The sequence below is a fragment of the Macrobrachium rosenbergii genome, chromosome 5 (assembly GCF_040412425.1).
Source record: "Macrobrachium rosenbergii isolate ZJJX-2024 chromosome 5, ASM4041242v1, whole genome shotgun sequence".
Taxonomy (NCBI): Eukaryota; Metazoa; Arthropoda; class Malacostraca; order Decapoda; family Palaemonidae; genus Macrobrachium; species Macrobrachium rosenbergii.
This window is the reverse complement of record NC_089745.1, coordinates 69,367,251-69,383,224: the sequence shown is the minus strand read 5'-3', so window position 1 is coordinate 69,383,224 and position 15,974 is coordinate 69,367,251. Positions and strand designations below refer to the sequence as shown.

The 15,974-nt window shown below is 33.7% G+C and overlaps 1 protein-coding gene across 1 annotated transcript; it reads left to right on the top strand.

The window, feature by feature from the left end:
• The first annotated feature begins 8,039 nt into the window (after positions 1-8,039).
• Positions 8,040-15,523, top strand: LOC136838958 (uncharacterized). Its single transcript, XM_067104651.1, has 3 exons — positions 8,040-8,454; positions 8,593-8,778; positions 15,426-15,523. The coding sequence occupies exons 1-3, from the start codon at positions 8,040-8,042 to the stop codon at positions 15,521-15,523; spliced, it is 699 nt and encodes a 232-aa protein (XP_066960752.1).
• The last annotated feature ends 451 nt before the right edge of the window (positions 15,524-15,974 follow it).

Sequence of the window (15,974 nt, the reverse complement as noted above, 5' to 3'; positions counted from 1 at the left end):
GAGACTATGACAAACAAAATCAATGAAAGCAACCAAGCTCCTTCTCACGAATACCGGTATCCCTAAGGGGGTGGAGAGGTACACTTTTATTTTTAAACAAAACTCATTTTTTTTTAGCAAGATGCGATTTTTACATGTAGTTTGTTGAGATTTCAATGTTTCGAGATCCTTTTCGGCAGCTAAAAAATTATTTTCCTTTTTCCTGAGCTACAGAAACAAAGGCTTCCGCAACATCAAAGAAACGCCATACTTTTTTCTAGGTCTGTTCCCCCATGCTCCACGCTCTCTCTCTCTCTCTCTCTCTCTCTCTCTCTCTCTCTCTCTCTCTCTCTCTCTCTCAAGCTGCAGCCACAACCATCCTTTTTACACGTATTTTCTCCATCCTCTGCATTACACTGAACAAAAGAACTTGAAAAAGCAAGCAACGCATTATGAAGTGGCAGAAAAGAAAGAAATGAAGAAAAATTTTGAAAAATTAGCCATTTTCTAAGGTAATATGGTTTGATGCGTTAGTTACCTAATTAATGTCTGACATTTGAATAAAAATCAAACGAAATTTTGACAAGAAGTATCCAAGTAAACTAATTATTTGTCAAGTTAGTAACAGAATAATTATCATGAACCTCTCCAATAAAGGTGCTTGCCATCAAATAAGTTTTTTTACTAAGTTAACAAGGAAAGTATTTCTACTAAACTGTTACAGACGTATCATGGTTAGCAGACTAGGTTTAACATATGATGCCATACCACTCCTCAGTGGAACTGCATCATTTGCCTTTAACGTTGTGAAGAAAGTGCAAATTACCTACTGTCTGATGAAAATCATAGAGATGATTTAAATGTACTGGAAAAAAAAAACCTTTCATCTTCATCACTGATAAATGATGTTTAAATGTTCCACGTTTGGATCCAAGTAAAAATACTGCTCCTCATTATTATTTACCAAAGAAAACCGTACATCGACAATAAGACGAGGCTAAGCCATTTCTCGAGGTCTTTTGAAGCTAAACAATCTATGGCTAATGGACCTTTTATGAACCCATATCTTTGCGACCCCACTCAGCACATGCAAAATAATCTGGCACGCTGGATAAGCCTAACGTCAAAGTTCCAAGAATTATTTTATGGAACGGACCGATTTTCTCTACGTATAATATTTTCCATCACATACAATAAGCTAGAGTGTTCTTTAAGAATTCATAAGCTGAGCTGAGTGAGCAAGCGGTGTGATTCGTATTCAAGTCAATGGGCATGACACCACAGAATTACAAATTCTTTTTACCACACTGTCCTCCATTCTTTCCCAATAACCAAAACATTTTTCATCCCTGAGTCATCCTACTCTATTCACGTATTTCCACACTTCGAACCCTTTCCATTCTTTTCACATGTTCCAAGCAAATGGTTCACCTTAATAGCTCAAACCTTTTTACCACCTGCAGTCAACCTCTAAAATTTACTTTCAATAAGAAGAGTTGGCTAAACAGACCTGACATCCCCACCCTGGGTTCCATATGTATGTGTGTATGTATATATATATATATATATATATATATATATATATATATATATATATATATATATATATATATATATATATATATATATATATATATATATACATATACATATAGGTATATCCAGGGTGTCCACTCTCTTTATAATTTAAAAAATATATTACAAAAGCCATTAAATAGAGATCTTAATCAAATTTGTTTATGTACTCAGCAGTTAAAGTTTTTAATCACATTGTATTTGTGTATTTCAAGTACCCTGTTGATGAAAGAGGTACTGTTAAATGAACCTCTATAAAATGGCAAGTTCCTCATTGGATGGGTTGGTATCATTCTCGGCTAGCACTCTGCTGGGCCCGCGTTCGATTCTCTGAACGGCCAATGAAGAACTAGAGAAACTTATTTCTGGTGATAGTTATAAAGTTTCGGATTTCAATAAACTGTTCCCATTGCTAAATTGGTTCTTAGCCATGTAAAATAAATCTAATCCTTCGGGCCAAACCTAGGAGAGCTGTTAATCAGTTCAGTAGTCTGGTTAAACTAAGGTATACTTATTTTTTCCTATAAAATGGCTACTCCTCAAGAAAAGGCACAAGGTGTGCCACGGTTTATTGAAACAAAATCAGATATGCAGACTCAGCAAAACTACAGAATGAAGTATGGAAGAGATCCACCGTCACGTCCATCAATTCGTGCATGGAACAAGAAATTTATGGAGACAGGGACAGCATTGGATAAAGGAAGGAATGGACAACCAAGAACATCTGAGGAAAACATCGATCATATGAGACATGCCTTTGATTGTCCTACAAATACAATCCGTACTGCTGCCAGACACTTACAGCTACCACGTTCAACAGTGCAAAAAGCCCTACACAAGAACTTGCGACTGTACACTTACAAAGTGCAACTCACACAGGCACTCGAGCTAAATGTTAAAACAAGACAAAAAGAGTTTACAGTTAACGTACTGGAATGAATTTCTGAGGATGAAACATTCCTCAACCGAGTTTTTGTGATGAGGCAACCTTTCAAGTTTCATGGAAGCTGAACACAATGTGAGAATCTGGGGATCACCACATCCCCATGTGACTAGGGAACTTCACCGAAATAGTCCAAAGGTGGATGTGTGGTGTGGGATCATGTGCAATCGAATCATTGGTCCATTTTTCTTCAACGTGACATCAATTACTGCAGACCTTTTGACTGTATACGAGGCACCATAACTAGATGACCTACAATCAACCATCATTTTTCAGAAAGATGGTGCACCACCACACTGGGGACTGCATATTTTTGGGTTCCTAAATCAAACAGTAGTAGTATTAAAGTTGTTTAACCAGACCACTGAGTTGATTTTCAGCTCTCATAGGGCTGGCCCGAAGGATTAAAATAAAATACCAGGTCTAGGCCTTAGGCCAAGCAATGGGACCCAATAGGTCATTCAGTACAATGATGAGTGAATTAAAATGAAATTAAAAACTGCACATAGGCACACGTTCTCACACTGCAACACATACACACAATAAATGCATTTACTCATGCTTCCACACTAAAAAGGTATATTAAAATTCATAGTAAGTTAAATGAAAAATTTTTAATTCGACAAATGCTATAAGGGTTTTCATGCTTTTATTATTTACTTATAATTATATTTATTAATTAAACCACATTTCCTCATGAACAACAAAATCAGAACGACTGAAAATGTTGAAGATTCTGACAAAATTTCTTTCAATGATCTATTTGCAAAAGTTGACAGTCGTTGTTGGTCATACTTTTGACACTCACATAACACACGTCTGACCGTTATCATCACCTTGCACTCTGAGCACCCAGGAGCCAGGCCACTTGGGCTGCTCATCAAGTGTCCATGTGTCAGACAAGTACGGCCTATTCTGAGACGTTAGAATTACTTGTGTGTGTCTCTCTCTCTCTGATATGATGAACTCCATTTTTTAACATTAGGTTTTATTTGTTTTAATTTATTATTTTCAGGTTCTTCATTTCCATATATATTGCCACTTATTTATGATACCCATCTTCATTTGTGTTACATAATCAGCAACAGAGACTTTCACATTTGATCTTGTCAAGTGGGTTGCTTCTTTGGCTGCTTTATCTGTCTCTTCATTTCCTTTGAACCCTACACATATTTCTACGCTTTTCCCATTATTATATAACTTATGGAGAAATCATTTAATTTGTTGTACAATATTATTTTTTTATCTGTAACTCTGAATAGCTTCTATAGGGCTTCTCGAGTCACTAAAAATCACAAAATTATTGAATGATGTTTCTTTAATTTTTTTTTTTACAGCAAATGTAACTGCACACAATTCCGCTGTGAACATTGAAGCACTATTAGGAAGAGAGAACTAATAAGTTTTGTCTTGGGACACTGCAGCATATCCTACTCCATGCTCTGATTTAGATCCATCTGTGTATATTGTGTAATGTGGACCTTTTTGGCTTATATGCTCGATTGTGTGTTGTCTATGGTGTCCTGGTGAGTATGAGTAACTTTTTGATAAACATTTCAGGTGTGTACAAATTCTCATTTTATTCATTGTCCAAGGAGGAGGTGATTTTACTACTAAAGGCACTTGTATATTTATATTTAATGAATCAAACAATCTTCTAGCTCTAATTGGGAAAGGAGGTGGATGATTGTTTATAAACACATCTCTTAATTCAAATAATTTTTTGGTTGGGGAATCATTCGTCTGAATTCTCAGAGCACTCTTCATTGTTACTAGCGCTCTATGGAGAGAGAGAGGTAGTTCACCACATTCAACTTGTAAGGAAGTCTTTGGTGATGATCGAAAAGCTCCTGAAACATATTCTAAGGCCTTCATTATGAACAGGGTCTAACTTTTTCAGCGTTGCGTCTGATGCCGAGCCATATATTTCGCTTCCATAATCAATGATAGACAGCACTGCTGCTTTATACAGTAAAGTAAGGCTCCCCAAATACAGTAGTGCTCGATAGTTCATTAATTAGGTTTAATGCTCTTTTACATTTTTTTACATGTATGCTATGTGGGCTTTCCAGTTCAAGTGAGTACCAAATACTAATCGCAAGAATTTTGCTGTTTGGCCAATTGGTATTGAACGATTTCTGATTTTAAACGTTTCTTCACATTTTTTCCACCTTTTATTTTATAAAACATTACTTCTTGAGTCTTAAGTATGGATAATTTAAAGCCTACAGATGAGGCCCATTCATCTATTTTTATTATAGTTTTATTAATGATTCGCTCTGCATGTTTTAAGAGACATGCTGAATAAACATATACAAGTTACTTTTAATTCCGATAGGTAGATTATCACTCATATCATTTATTGCTAAAGTAAAAGAGTGTGCCACTAAGGACACTTCCTTGTGGAACACCATTTTCAAGTAGAAATGTACTTGGTAATACATCATCAATTCTCACTTGAAAAGTGTGATTTGTCAGAAAGCTTTGGATAAACCTAGGTAAATGTCCACGGATGCTGTTTTTATGTAACGTTTTTAATATTGCATATCTCCAAGTAGTATCATATGCCTTTTCAGTGTCAAAAAAGACGGCTATAGTACTTTGTTTTCGTTCAAATCCTCTTCGTACATGGCCTTCCAAGTTAAACAGAGAATCCAGTGTAGATCTGCTACACTGTGACCCAAATTGAGTGGACACTGTGACCCAAATTGAGTGGGAGTCAAAATTTTATTTTCTGAAATGTGCCATGTTAGTCGAGCATTTACCATTTCCTCTAGTAATTTACATAAACAACTTGTTAAAGAAATTGGTCTGTAATTGTTTACATTAATGGGATTTTTTCCAGGTTTGGGAATAGGAATAATTATAGCTTTATGCCATTCATCAGGAAATAAATTTCAAACCATAAGTGATTATAAAACTCTAATAAGTATGACTTTGCCAAAGGTACTAAATGGCAACTCATTTCAAAACAAATATTGTCGCCTCCAGGACCAGATTTATTGCTGTTCAACAGAGCAAATTCCAACTCTTCCACAATAAATTTTCTATTATAATATATATCTTCTATTGTTTCAAAATTTATTGTTATTATTATACTATACTATTTTTCTTTGTGCAGAAATGCTCATCTAAATTTTTGTCACCACTTACTTTTGCTAAACTTTCTCTGATTAAATTACTTATTTCTTTTGGATCAAGTATTCTTTTCCCATCTTTTATTATGGCATGTCTAGGTGGTTTAACATGGGTACCATTTATTTTCCTGAAATTTTACCGTTTTTGTATGGGAGTATTATTAGAGAGATCTGATACATATTTCCTCCATGAAATGATTCTTCCTTGGATTACTTCTCTTTTAAATTTTGCAGATATTTTGTTATGTAGAGGTTTTAATGTATCAATTTCTAATAATAATTTACTCAGTTTTTGTAAACTTTCTTCTAATATCGGTAATGTTTTATTTATTTAACTAAACTTCTGTTCAAATTATCTATTCATCTTCCAATTTGGTGTTTTATTTTTATTAATAATTCTGTTAGTTTTTCAGACCACCATGGGACTTTGTCTTTTGTTGGATGAAATTTTGATTTTGGTATTGTTTTATCAGCAGCATTTTTAATGAAATCAACAAGACATTTATGTTTCATTGTGGTCTTTTAAATATTCCAATGGTGTGATATTTTTGGTGGGCATTTCATATCGCTCCCAATCTGCTTTATAAATGTTTTGTGAGGGACATGTTTTGCAGGATTATTTTGTAATAAGGAAATTAATATTGGGAAATGATCACTAGTGTGCAAGTCATCAACTGTATTCCAATCTAATCTGTCAACTGTACTTGTTGTACATAGAGTTAAGACTACTGAGGAAAATGTTCCATGTGCTTTTGAAAAATTTGTGCTAATTTCATCATCATTTATACAGCACATGTCGTTTGAATCCATGAACTCTTCTATTTTACTCCCTGTTCTATTTGAGTTTGTACAATTACAATCCCATATTGGGTTGTGAGCATTAAAATCACCTACTATTAATGTAGGTTACTTGGTATTGTTAAGTAAATCTTTAAGTTTATCAATGTCGTAATTTTTATTTGGTTGGTTGTATAAATTATAAATTATGTAATTATCGTTTTATTCGTATTTCAATACCTGATATTTGCAAGTCAGTAAAGTTTACAGGTACTCTGTCATAACATACTTTGTTATGTACATACATAGTAGTACCTAAATTTCCTCCTTCTTCTCTAGACGTAGATACTAAGGTATATTTACCTATTGTTGATTCTGTTTTGTTGACATGTAAACATAACATCATTGGTTCATATTCCCTTAGTAATCGTTGTATTTCTCCCAAATGTAATCTGGTCTGTAGACCATTTACGTTCCATTGTATATAATTATTGAAAGTATTACGTTAGTGTGTTCAATTGTTATTTTCTTTTTGTGGATAATCAATTTGCATTTTTTTTTTTCAAATTCTATTTACAACATTTATTTGTTTTTCTTTATAAGACATTATGTGTTCAATGCACATACAGCCTTTTTCGTGAGTGTCTAAACTAGTAGTTTCTTTATTTCTGTATCTTATAAAATTTTGTATAGTGTTTGATAAACTGTCCTTTGTTATGCTTTTTGTTTTTGTTGCATAGTTCAATGAAACATTCATTACATCCACATGTGTTTTCATGTGTCGTTTTTTCGTTTACTCTTGCTGCACCTATTGGTGATGGAGTAATCTTTTCTCCCATCACATAATCATTCTTGTCAATGGTTTGTTCCTCTACTATTTCTTTGATGTTCTGGCTATCTGTTTCCACTGGTTTTATTATTACTTCAGGAGACAAAGATATTTTCTTATAATTTTTTGGTTTATGTTCTTTCTTTGGGTCTTCCGCCTTTAGTTTAATGGATATATCTAATAATAGTTGGTTTTTTGTTGGTCTTGGGTGGAGTTCTCTCTAAAGGCCTCTTTTTTCTTTAGCTTCTAATTCATCATAACTATCTTCTCATATTTCTGTGGCTTGTACAGTATTATCTCCTAGTGTTTCCATTTCTCTTAATATCTCAAAGGAATTTGAACAAATATTTGTATACATTTCTTGGTTCTTTGCTATATTAGTTTCTTCTTGCAAAGTGGTTATTTTTCTTTGAGACTGATCTATCAGGGTTTTGTTACTCTTACCTATTTCCATTTATGTTTCATTGTTTGGTCTTATTACAGTAGAAAACGTTCGTTTTCTAGCGGGATCATGCATTCCTCTGGCTTTTAATTCTAATTTGGCCTCTTTTATAGGCATTCCTGTCCTTTCCCGAAGTCATTTTAATTCTGTATTGTATATAAAATACATACATTCCTTAGATCTTGCATGGTGATTTTGCCCACAGTTCACGCATTTTGCTTCACCACACCTCCATTGTGTGGTATTAGCAGGAAGGAAGTAAAGACGACACTAAAGAAGATGAAAAATGGTAAAGCAATAGGACCAGATGGAATTCCTGCAAAGGTGTGGAAGAGCCTGGGAGAAGAAGGAACAGACATGCTGTGGGACCTAGCAAAGAAAATATACAGTCAGGAAAAGTTACCAAAAGAATGGAGAGAAAGCTGTATTGTGCCTATTTATAAAGAGAAGGGTGACATCCAGGGTTGTGCAAACTACGGAGGCATAAGGCTAATGTCTCACACCATAAAAATCTGGGAAAGAATAATGGATCAAACAATTAGCAAAGAAACATCTATAGTTGAAGAACAGTTTGGTTTCATACCAGGAAGAGGCACAACAGATGCAGTGTTTGACCTCCGACAAATGATGGAAAAACACCAGGAAAAGCAGAAAGGACTGCACATAGTATTCATATATCTGGCAATGGCATATGATAGAGTCCCACACCCAGAGGTTTGGAGGTATATGCGAATAAAGGGAACAACAGAGAAGTATGTGAGGTTGGTCCAAGGTATGAATGAAGGAGCAAAAACGCAGGTTAGAAGCAGTGTTGGGTTAACTGAATGGAAACCAGTAAGAGTTGGTTTACATCAGGGATCTGCTTTAAATCCATATCTTTTTGACCTGATAATGGATGTGCTATCTCAAGGAATAAGAGATCAATCCCACTGGTGCATGTTGTCTGCTGATGACATCGTGTTATGCAGCAACAACGGAGGGGTAGTGGAGTCAAAACTAGAGCAATGTAGGAAGGTACTGGAAGACAGAGGATTAAAGATCAGTAGGAAGAAGACTGAATACCTAAGTTTTAATGAAGACCAAGACTCCAAGATTGGTATGAAAGGGACAAGGTTGAACTGAGTAAAAAATTTAGGTACCTTGGTTTAACGATGGCTGATGATGGAAATTTGGATGTAGAAATAATACACAGAGAGCAGGCTAGATGGAAAAACTGGAGAAAGATGTCAGGTGTCTTGTGCAACCGCAGAATCAACATAAATGTTAAAGAAAGAGTGTATAAGACAGTAGTGAGACCAGCTTTGATGTATGGAGCAGAAACGTGGCCAGCAAAGAGAGTGCAAGAGAAGATATTGGAGGTAGTAGAGATGAAAATGCTCAGGTGGATGTGTGGGGTAACAAAATGGACAGGATAAAAATTAAAGAATAAGAGGAACTATTAAAGTTGTAGAACTATCAAAGAAGGCCCAGGAATGAAGACTGCACTGGTATGGCCATGTGATGAGAAGGGGTGAGACATATGTAGGGAGGAGAATGATGCAGATGGAGGTCCCTGGTGGGAGAGCAAAACAGAGACCGAACCGAAGGAGGATGGATGTAGTTAGAGAAGATCTGAGACAAACAATTGTCAGAGGACGATGTGTTTATATATATATATATATATATATATATATATATATATATATATATATATATATATATATATATATATATATATATATATATATATATATATGTATGCATGAGTGTGTGTGTGTATATATATATATATATATATATATATATATATATATATATATATATATATATATATATATATATATATATATATATATATATATATATATATATATACACACAGTAAACCCCTGTATTTGTTGGGGATGTGTACCACACCCGACCATGAATAGCTAAAAGCCGCGAATACTTAAAATCCTTCTAAAAACACTTAGAACTGCCTATTTTGATAGTTCAAGAACTGATTATTTTGATAGTTCAAACACAAAAAAAACTCTAAAAATGCTTATACAGGTATTATCTTCCTTACGATGGGGTTAGGTTCCAAAAAACCCATCGTTTGTTGGGACAAACGTATCTCGAATATAGCCTAGCCTACACTAGGGTATTCAGTACCATGTACACATATATGGTAGCCTAGCCTACACTATAAAGTATACTCTATACATACATGGTGTAGTAATTATTAATATCAGCTAATTCTGGAGGTTCATGCAGATTGACTTATGATAATTCAATACAAAGAGAAATTGAATAACAAACAAGAATTAGCTTAGCCTACACTATGGTATATCGTATACATATACGGCAGTCTAGCCTACATTATAACATACTCTATATTCACATATTAATATCGTATTATACAAACATCAATATAACGAATATGCATCTTTTCCATGGATCTTTTAAAATGTTATGCTTTACTTCACTGTATCCAATAATATTGTATATATCCTTATATTGCTTTTGTATTATAAATTCCAATCATAGCAATCAATGTTTTGGTTTGGAAATCGATTATGCGGTAAGTTTATTTCACTGTTGCTTCTAGTTAGCGTAAATGAATCTCTAGATACTTTATTTATATGGAGCAAGGTTATTTTTCGTTATACGAAGTGTTTTTGAGTCAAATATAAGTTAAATACGTCTCGCTGTGAAATTAATTTAGAGATTATTTCTTTTTTAGATGACATTGGCCGTTTGGGGGCATGTTTGTTTTGTGTAGAAAAAATCAAGATTCTGTTTGTTATTTTCACTTGATTTCATCATAGTACAAGCTTTACATATTTATCTATTATCGGCATGAAAACAGCAGTAATATATGCTCTTTCATGTCCCATAGTTTTGATTAAAATACTTTCTCTCCAATTTTATATACGGTAGAGTTTCAACCATGTTGCCGATGCACGATAATTTACAGTCATTAGCAGCTTGAACACTGTTTTCTCAGCTTCAGCTACAACTTGCAGTTTAAATTTAGCAGTATATTTCCTTGTCAATCTTTTATCCATAGCAAATAAGGGTATAATGTAAAAATATACCAGTCTTATTCTACTTAATGTCATTTGTAACATAACTATGGTAATTGTTTATTACCGTAAGATGGTTGAAATACAAGCAAAACAGCTGTTGTTATCCGATTTGGTTATAAGCAAAACAACAGTTTCTCGTACGGTTGTTTATGGCTGTACGCATTTACGTACGGGAATATAACGTTACTAACAATACTTTTATTAGTCTCTTACTTTTTTTAACTAAAGATGGGATAAAGAGAGGGAGGAAAAGAAGTTGGTCTATTGCAATTTAGTCTCTATCGCTGCCTAACTGTATGCAGCTGCCTGCGCCCTGGAAATTTAAAATTATTTCCCAAATATTGTTGTATTGGTATTAACTGCTTACCCCATCGCAAAATCGAATTATCGTAAGGAGAATTATCATAAATCGAGCACTACCTGGGTACCTGAGTATTTTAACAGTTTTATCACAAAAAAGTGCATTTAGTCATGAAAATTATATGAAAATACAGTAATTAGTGAATATTTCTCAGTGAAAAATACCGAGAATGGGCAAATTTTCTGTGAATAATGTGTATATGTTTCATAGAGAAATCCACGAATCGGTGAGTCAGTGAATTGTGAGAATGCGAATATGGGGGTTTACTGTATATATGTATTATATATATATAATAATATACACACATTGTATATATACAGTATATATATATATATATATATATATATATATATATATATATATATATATATATATATATATATATATATTATATATATATATTATATATATATATATATATATATATATATATATATATATATATATATATTCATATATATACACATATAATTATATATACATTATCTATATATATTTCATATAATATACATATATTTATACATATATATATATATATATAAATATATATATATATATATATATATATTTATATAATAAATATATTTACATATTTATATATATATATATATATATATATATATATATATATATATCTATATATATATGTATATATATATATATCTGTATATCTATCTATCTATATATATATATATATATATATATATATATATCTATATATATTCACATATATATATATATAAATATATATATAATATATATATATATATATATATATATAATATATAAATAAATATATATATATATATATATATATACACACACATATATAGTTTGGCACTTAACACGCAAGACTTTTTATACACACAAATGACTTGATTTCGAGTTCCATATACCTTGGAATATTATTTTTACTTCCAAAAGGAATTATAACTGATTAGAGCATCTCCTCCAACTAGAATTCGAATCTGGTTCTTTGATACACTAATGTAATGAAATGGAACACAGAATTTAAGCCAACGGCCAGGCGTTGGGACCTATGAGGTCAGTCAGCGTTGAAAAGGAAAATGAGAGTAGAAAGGTTTGGAAGGTGTAACATGAGGAAAGCCTTGCAGTTGCGCTATGAAACAATTGTTAGGAGAGGGTGGATATCAAGATGAAAAAGACAATATGAATGGAGGTACAATAAAAGGAATGAAAGGCGTTGCAGCTAAGGGTTGATGGGATGCTGCAAGTTCCTTAAGTAATACCTACAATGCACCGCGCGAGGTGCACTTGCTTCACCAACGGCCACCAGCACCCACACCACGGGATTGATACACTGATATCTTGAACTAATACAAGAACCCCCGCCTTTCAAAAGCAGCACCCAAGCTATCGCTTCTGCTAAGTGTATTACTAACTCTGTGAAAAAGAGGCTTTGATATATTAACGCAAACAAATTAATTACACAACTGGCATTGCCAATCACTGAGAATTTACAGCGTAAGAAGGTTTACACTTGGGTGGTATAGCATGGTTATGCACAGAAGTCCTGTTCTAACTGCCAAATATCTAAAAAGTTTAAATGTCGTGTCATTGTTAACAAGTAATCTCACAAAAAATAAGCATGTGAGTTTCAGTCAGCTAGTATGGCACCTGTAATTGGTGCAATAATTTCAAAATTAACACACTGCAAGCGTAGCATGAAATTATTACAAACAAATTGCTGCAAATTAAACCTTATTTAAAATTCATGTTTTGATAATAATTATGACCAGCATCAACAGTCCTTAGGTAACTGAAATGGTTTTGGAACTGTGGTATTAGGATGGTAGTGAAAGTAATGCCAAAATTTAGTTAGATCTAGACGTCCCAGTGTCCCCCTTCCCCAAAACAACAAACAAATCCCTTACTATGTTATTTCATAGGTTATTTGATTACACTGTTAAGTATGTGGGATGAAATAAACAAAATTTCAATTACGAACACCACTGAGCCTTTCGTAATCATATCTCCCAAGAAAGTGCCAAGTTCCTTGACATGTGGCTGCAAAGATAATTTGCTGAAACAAGTCTCATACAACTTAAAGCGGTCGAAACAGTGTCCAAAGCCTTTGGTCAGTACAGTATATGTCTCTCCGTACAATGTAAAGTTCCTTTCGCACAGCTCTGAGGTCAGAAGCATAGGCAGGAAACCAACCCCTAAACATTATTTTGAATATAGGTTATTCCTTGCGCAAAAACAAAGTCAATCTTATAAATCTCACAGTCTAGATGGCATATATTAATCTAGAACTTACCTAATTGCAAATTTCGGATATGTCCGTGGAAATATCCTTTGTACATTAGCTAAGTACAGAGCCCGTCTTAATATCAAAGGGACACTAAACAAAATATTTTGATCTTTTTCTTTCGACATGACTGGAAAGAGCAAAACGAAGACAAGAAGGGCACCACAGTGAAAAAGTTTGCGATATCAGACTGGAGGTAGATTAAGGAAACCATATTCAATATAATTACAAAATCAATGTCCTTTGTGCTTTAAAAATTGGATATGAAAGACAATGTAAGATTCAAGGAGGAAAATAAATTTACATACACAACCGGATAAGCATCTTTCATAGACTTCAAACGCATTATATAATAATTCTGAATCTTACAAAGCGATTTCCAAACATCGAATTCCCTGCATAAAGCAGGCATTCAGACAACTCAACTTCATTAAACAAGCATATCAAGCAAACAAGAAATCACGACGAAAGAAGCTGAAAGTTCTTAACTCGCAATCTCTCACGCTAACACAAGAGTTCCACACCAGCCTCCTATCTCCTACGAGTTGACAATATCAACGTGATCCTGTTCTTCCAATATTTGTCATGTCTCGAAATATCCGAGGCTCCTTTAAGCTTACGTCATTTCTCACTGGGAGCCATTATCCACTTCCAGCAGCCACCGTCTCATTTGTCTCCTTCCCTGTATCAGTCCTCCTTTTCTTCCTCTTGTCCAACCCCTCCTTTCCCTTGATTTTATAAGTAACAGAATTGAACGGTCCTTATTATTTCCGATGTTCCGAGAGTTTGGGTTCATTCATCCTTTGTTTAATTAGTCTACAAATCCCTATGGGTTTTATCTTTTTTTTTATTCACTTTCTTTGGCGTTTTAATCTCATCTCCTCTTTCAGTACGACAGTTAGTAGTGACAACTACTGCCATCTTTTCTATCCTCCCTTATCAATTTTCTTCTTTTCTTCTTCCGTCCTTTAACACTTCCTTTCCTTTTCCCATGCCCTCTTTCCCGTCCGGTTTCGCCTTGCAATATATTGATAAAATTTTGTACATGAAGTAAAACGTCATAACGACAGGAACTGTATGGAGATATCATAAAAATAAAAACACAAATAAGAATACGATAAATTTAATTAAACAAGAAATATAAACTTCAAAACCAAAATAACTGAGTGGCGGAATAACATGATTGTAGCATGAAGGATAAAATCACTGAAAATAATGCCAATTATAATCATTATTACCCAACTTTCTGAGAATAATCCTTGAGCATTTAATAACTTTCGGATACATGCATGATCCCAAACCATGAGGATGAAAAAAGTTAAAATGGCAAATTCAAATTCTCAAATTTGTTCCTTATTATGTATGGTCACTGCGAATAATAATAAATAATGATAAACCCTCCCACCACACAATGATTGTTATAAACCACATGACTGGAATCTTTTCTAAAAGATACAACTCAGTGGTATATATGTAAGATGGGAAAAGATGCATTCACAGTCACAGAATTGGTGAAGCAAGGAAAGTATCAGGATTCGTGAAAAATAAATTGAAAGGGAAGAGTACTGTCCATGGCAGGAAATTTAGCATGTAGAAAGGCTATGTGTTTGCCAACTACCCTTGATGATCTGAAGTTAAGATGTTAAATGTAAATATAAGAAAAAACTGTTTATATATTAAAGCTCAATATATTTTTAGAAAGGAATGTCATGTCACAAAGGTGAAAAGAACGAAAGAGGTTAGCATAAGAGAACAGATTAAATCAGAATACTTAAATGTGCTTTAGTCACGTGAAAAGAATCGAAGACTACAAATTAGTGAAAAGTGTGTATATTTCGGAAGTCTTAGGAGGAATGAAAGGTAAACCAGGGAAGTGTTGAATGGATGTAGTGTAGTGAGAACTGCATTGCACAGGTATAAAGGGAAAATGAACGCGCCTTTCTGCGTAGATAAAAGAATCAGTTAATGTTGTTGAGGTTTACTGTCACATTCCGATGGCCTTGACCCTCTAAACAACTCTACGCCTTTTCTGGCCAGTTCATTATTTAATATCTCCCAAGAGTCACAGGAGGCACAGGGGGCAGAAGATCCTGAAGGCCTTGGCGACACAGTCAAGCTGGAGGAGGGGAAGGAGGAGGAGAATGAGGAAGGAGGATAGCTTGCCAACCCCTTCACAAGTTTTCAAAAGTCCAGCCGTCATGAGCAGTTTCAGCAGCACACATAAATAAGTGAGAGAGAGAAGTTTTGTTTTTATTTCTAAGTGTTATATTCTTAATGTTTATATGCAAAATAAGAAAAACTAATGTTTTATGTTTTGCAGTAATGTACTTTACATACAGTACACCTACTGTATTGTATTGCGTAAAAGAGGAAAAAAGAGGTTTGCTTTTTTTTTTACACTGTATTTCTAAATGATAGTGTTTACAGTATTGTACATAAGCAAAATAGGAAAAACAATATGATACCCATGTTATAGGGTAGTGTACTTTAAGTGCAGTACACCTGCTGCATTGTGTGTTGTGCACGAGAGAGAAATACGGGGTTTGTTGTTTTTTATACAAAGTGAATTTATACAGTACAGTATACTTTGTTACAAATATGGGAAAATA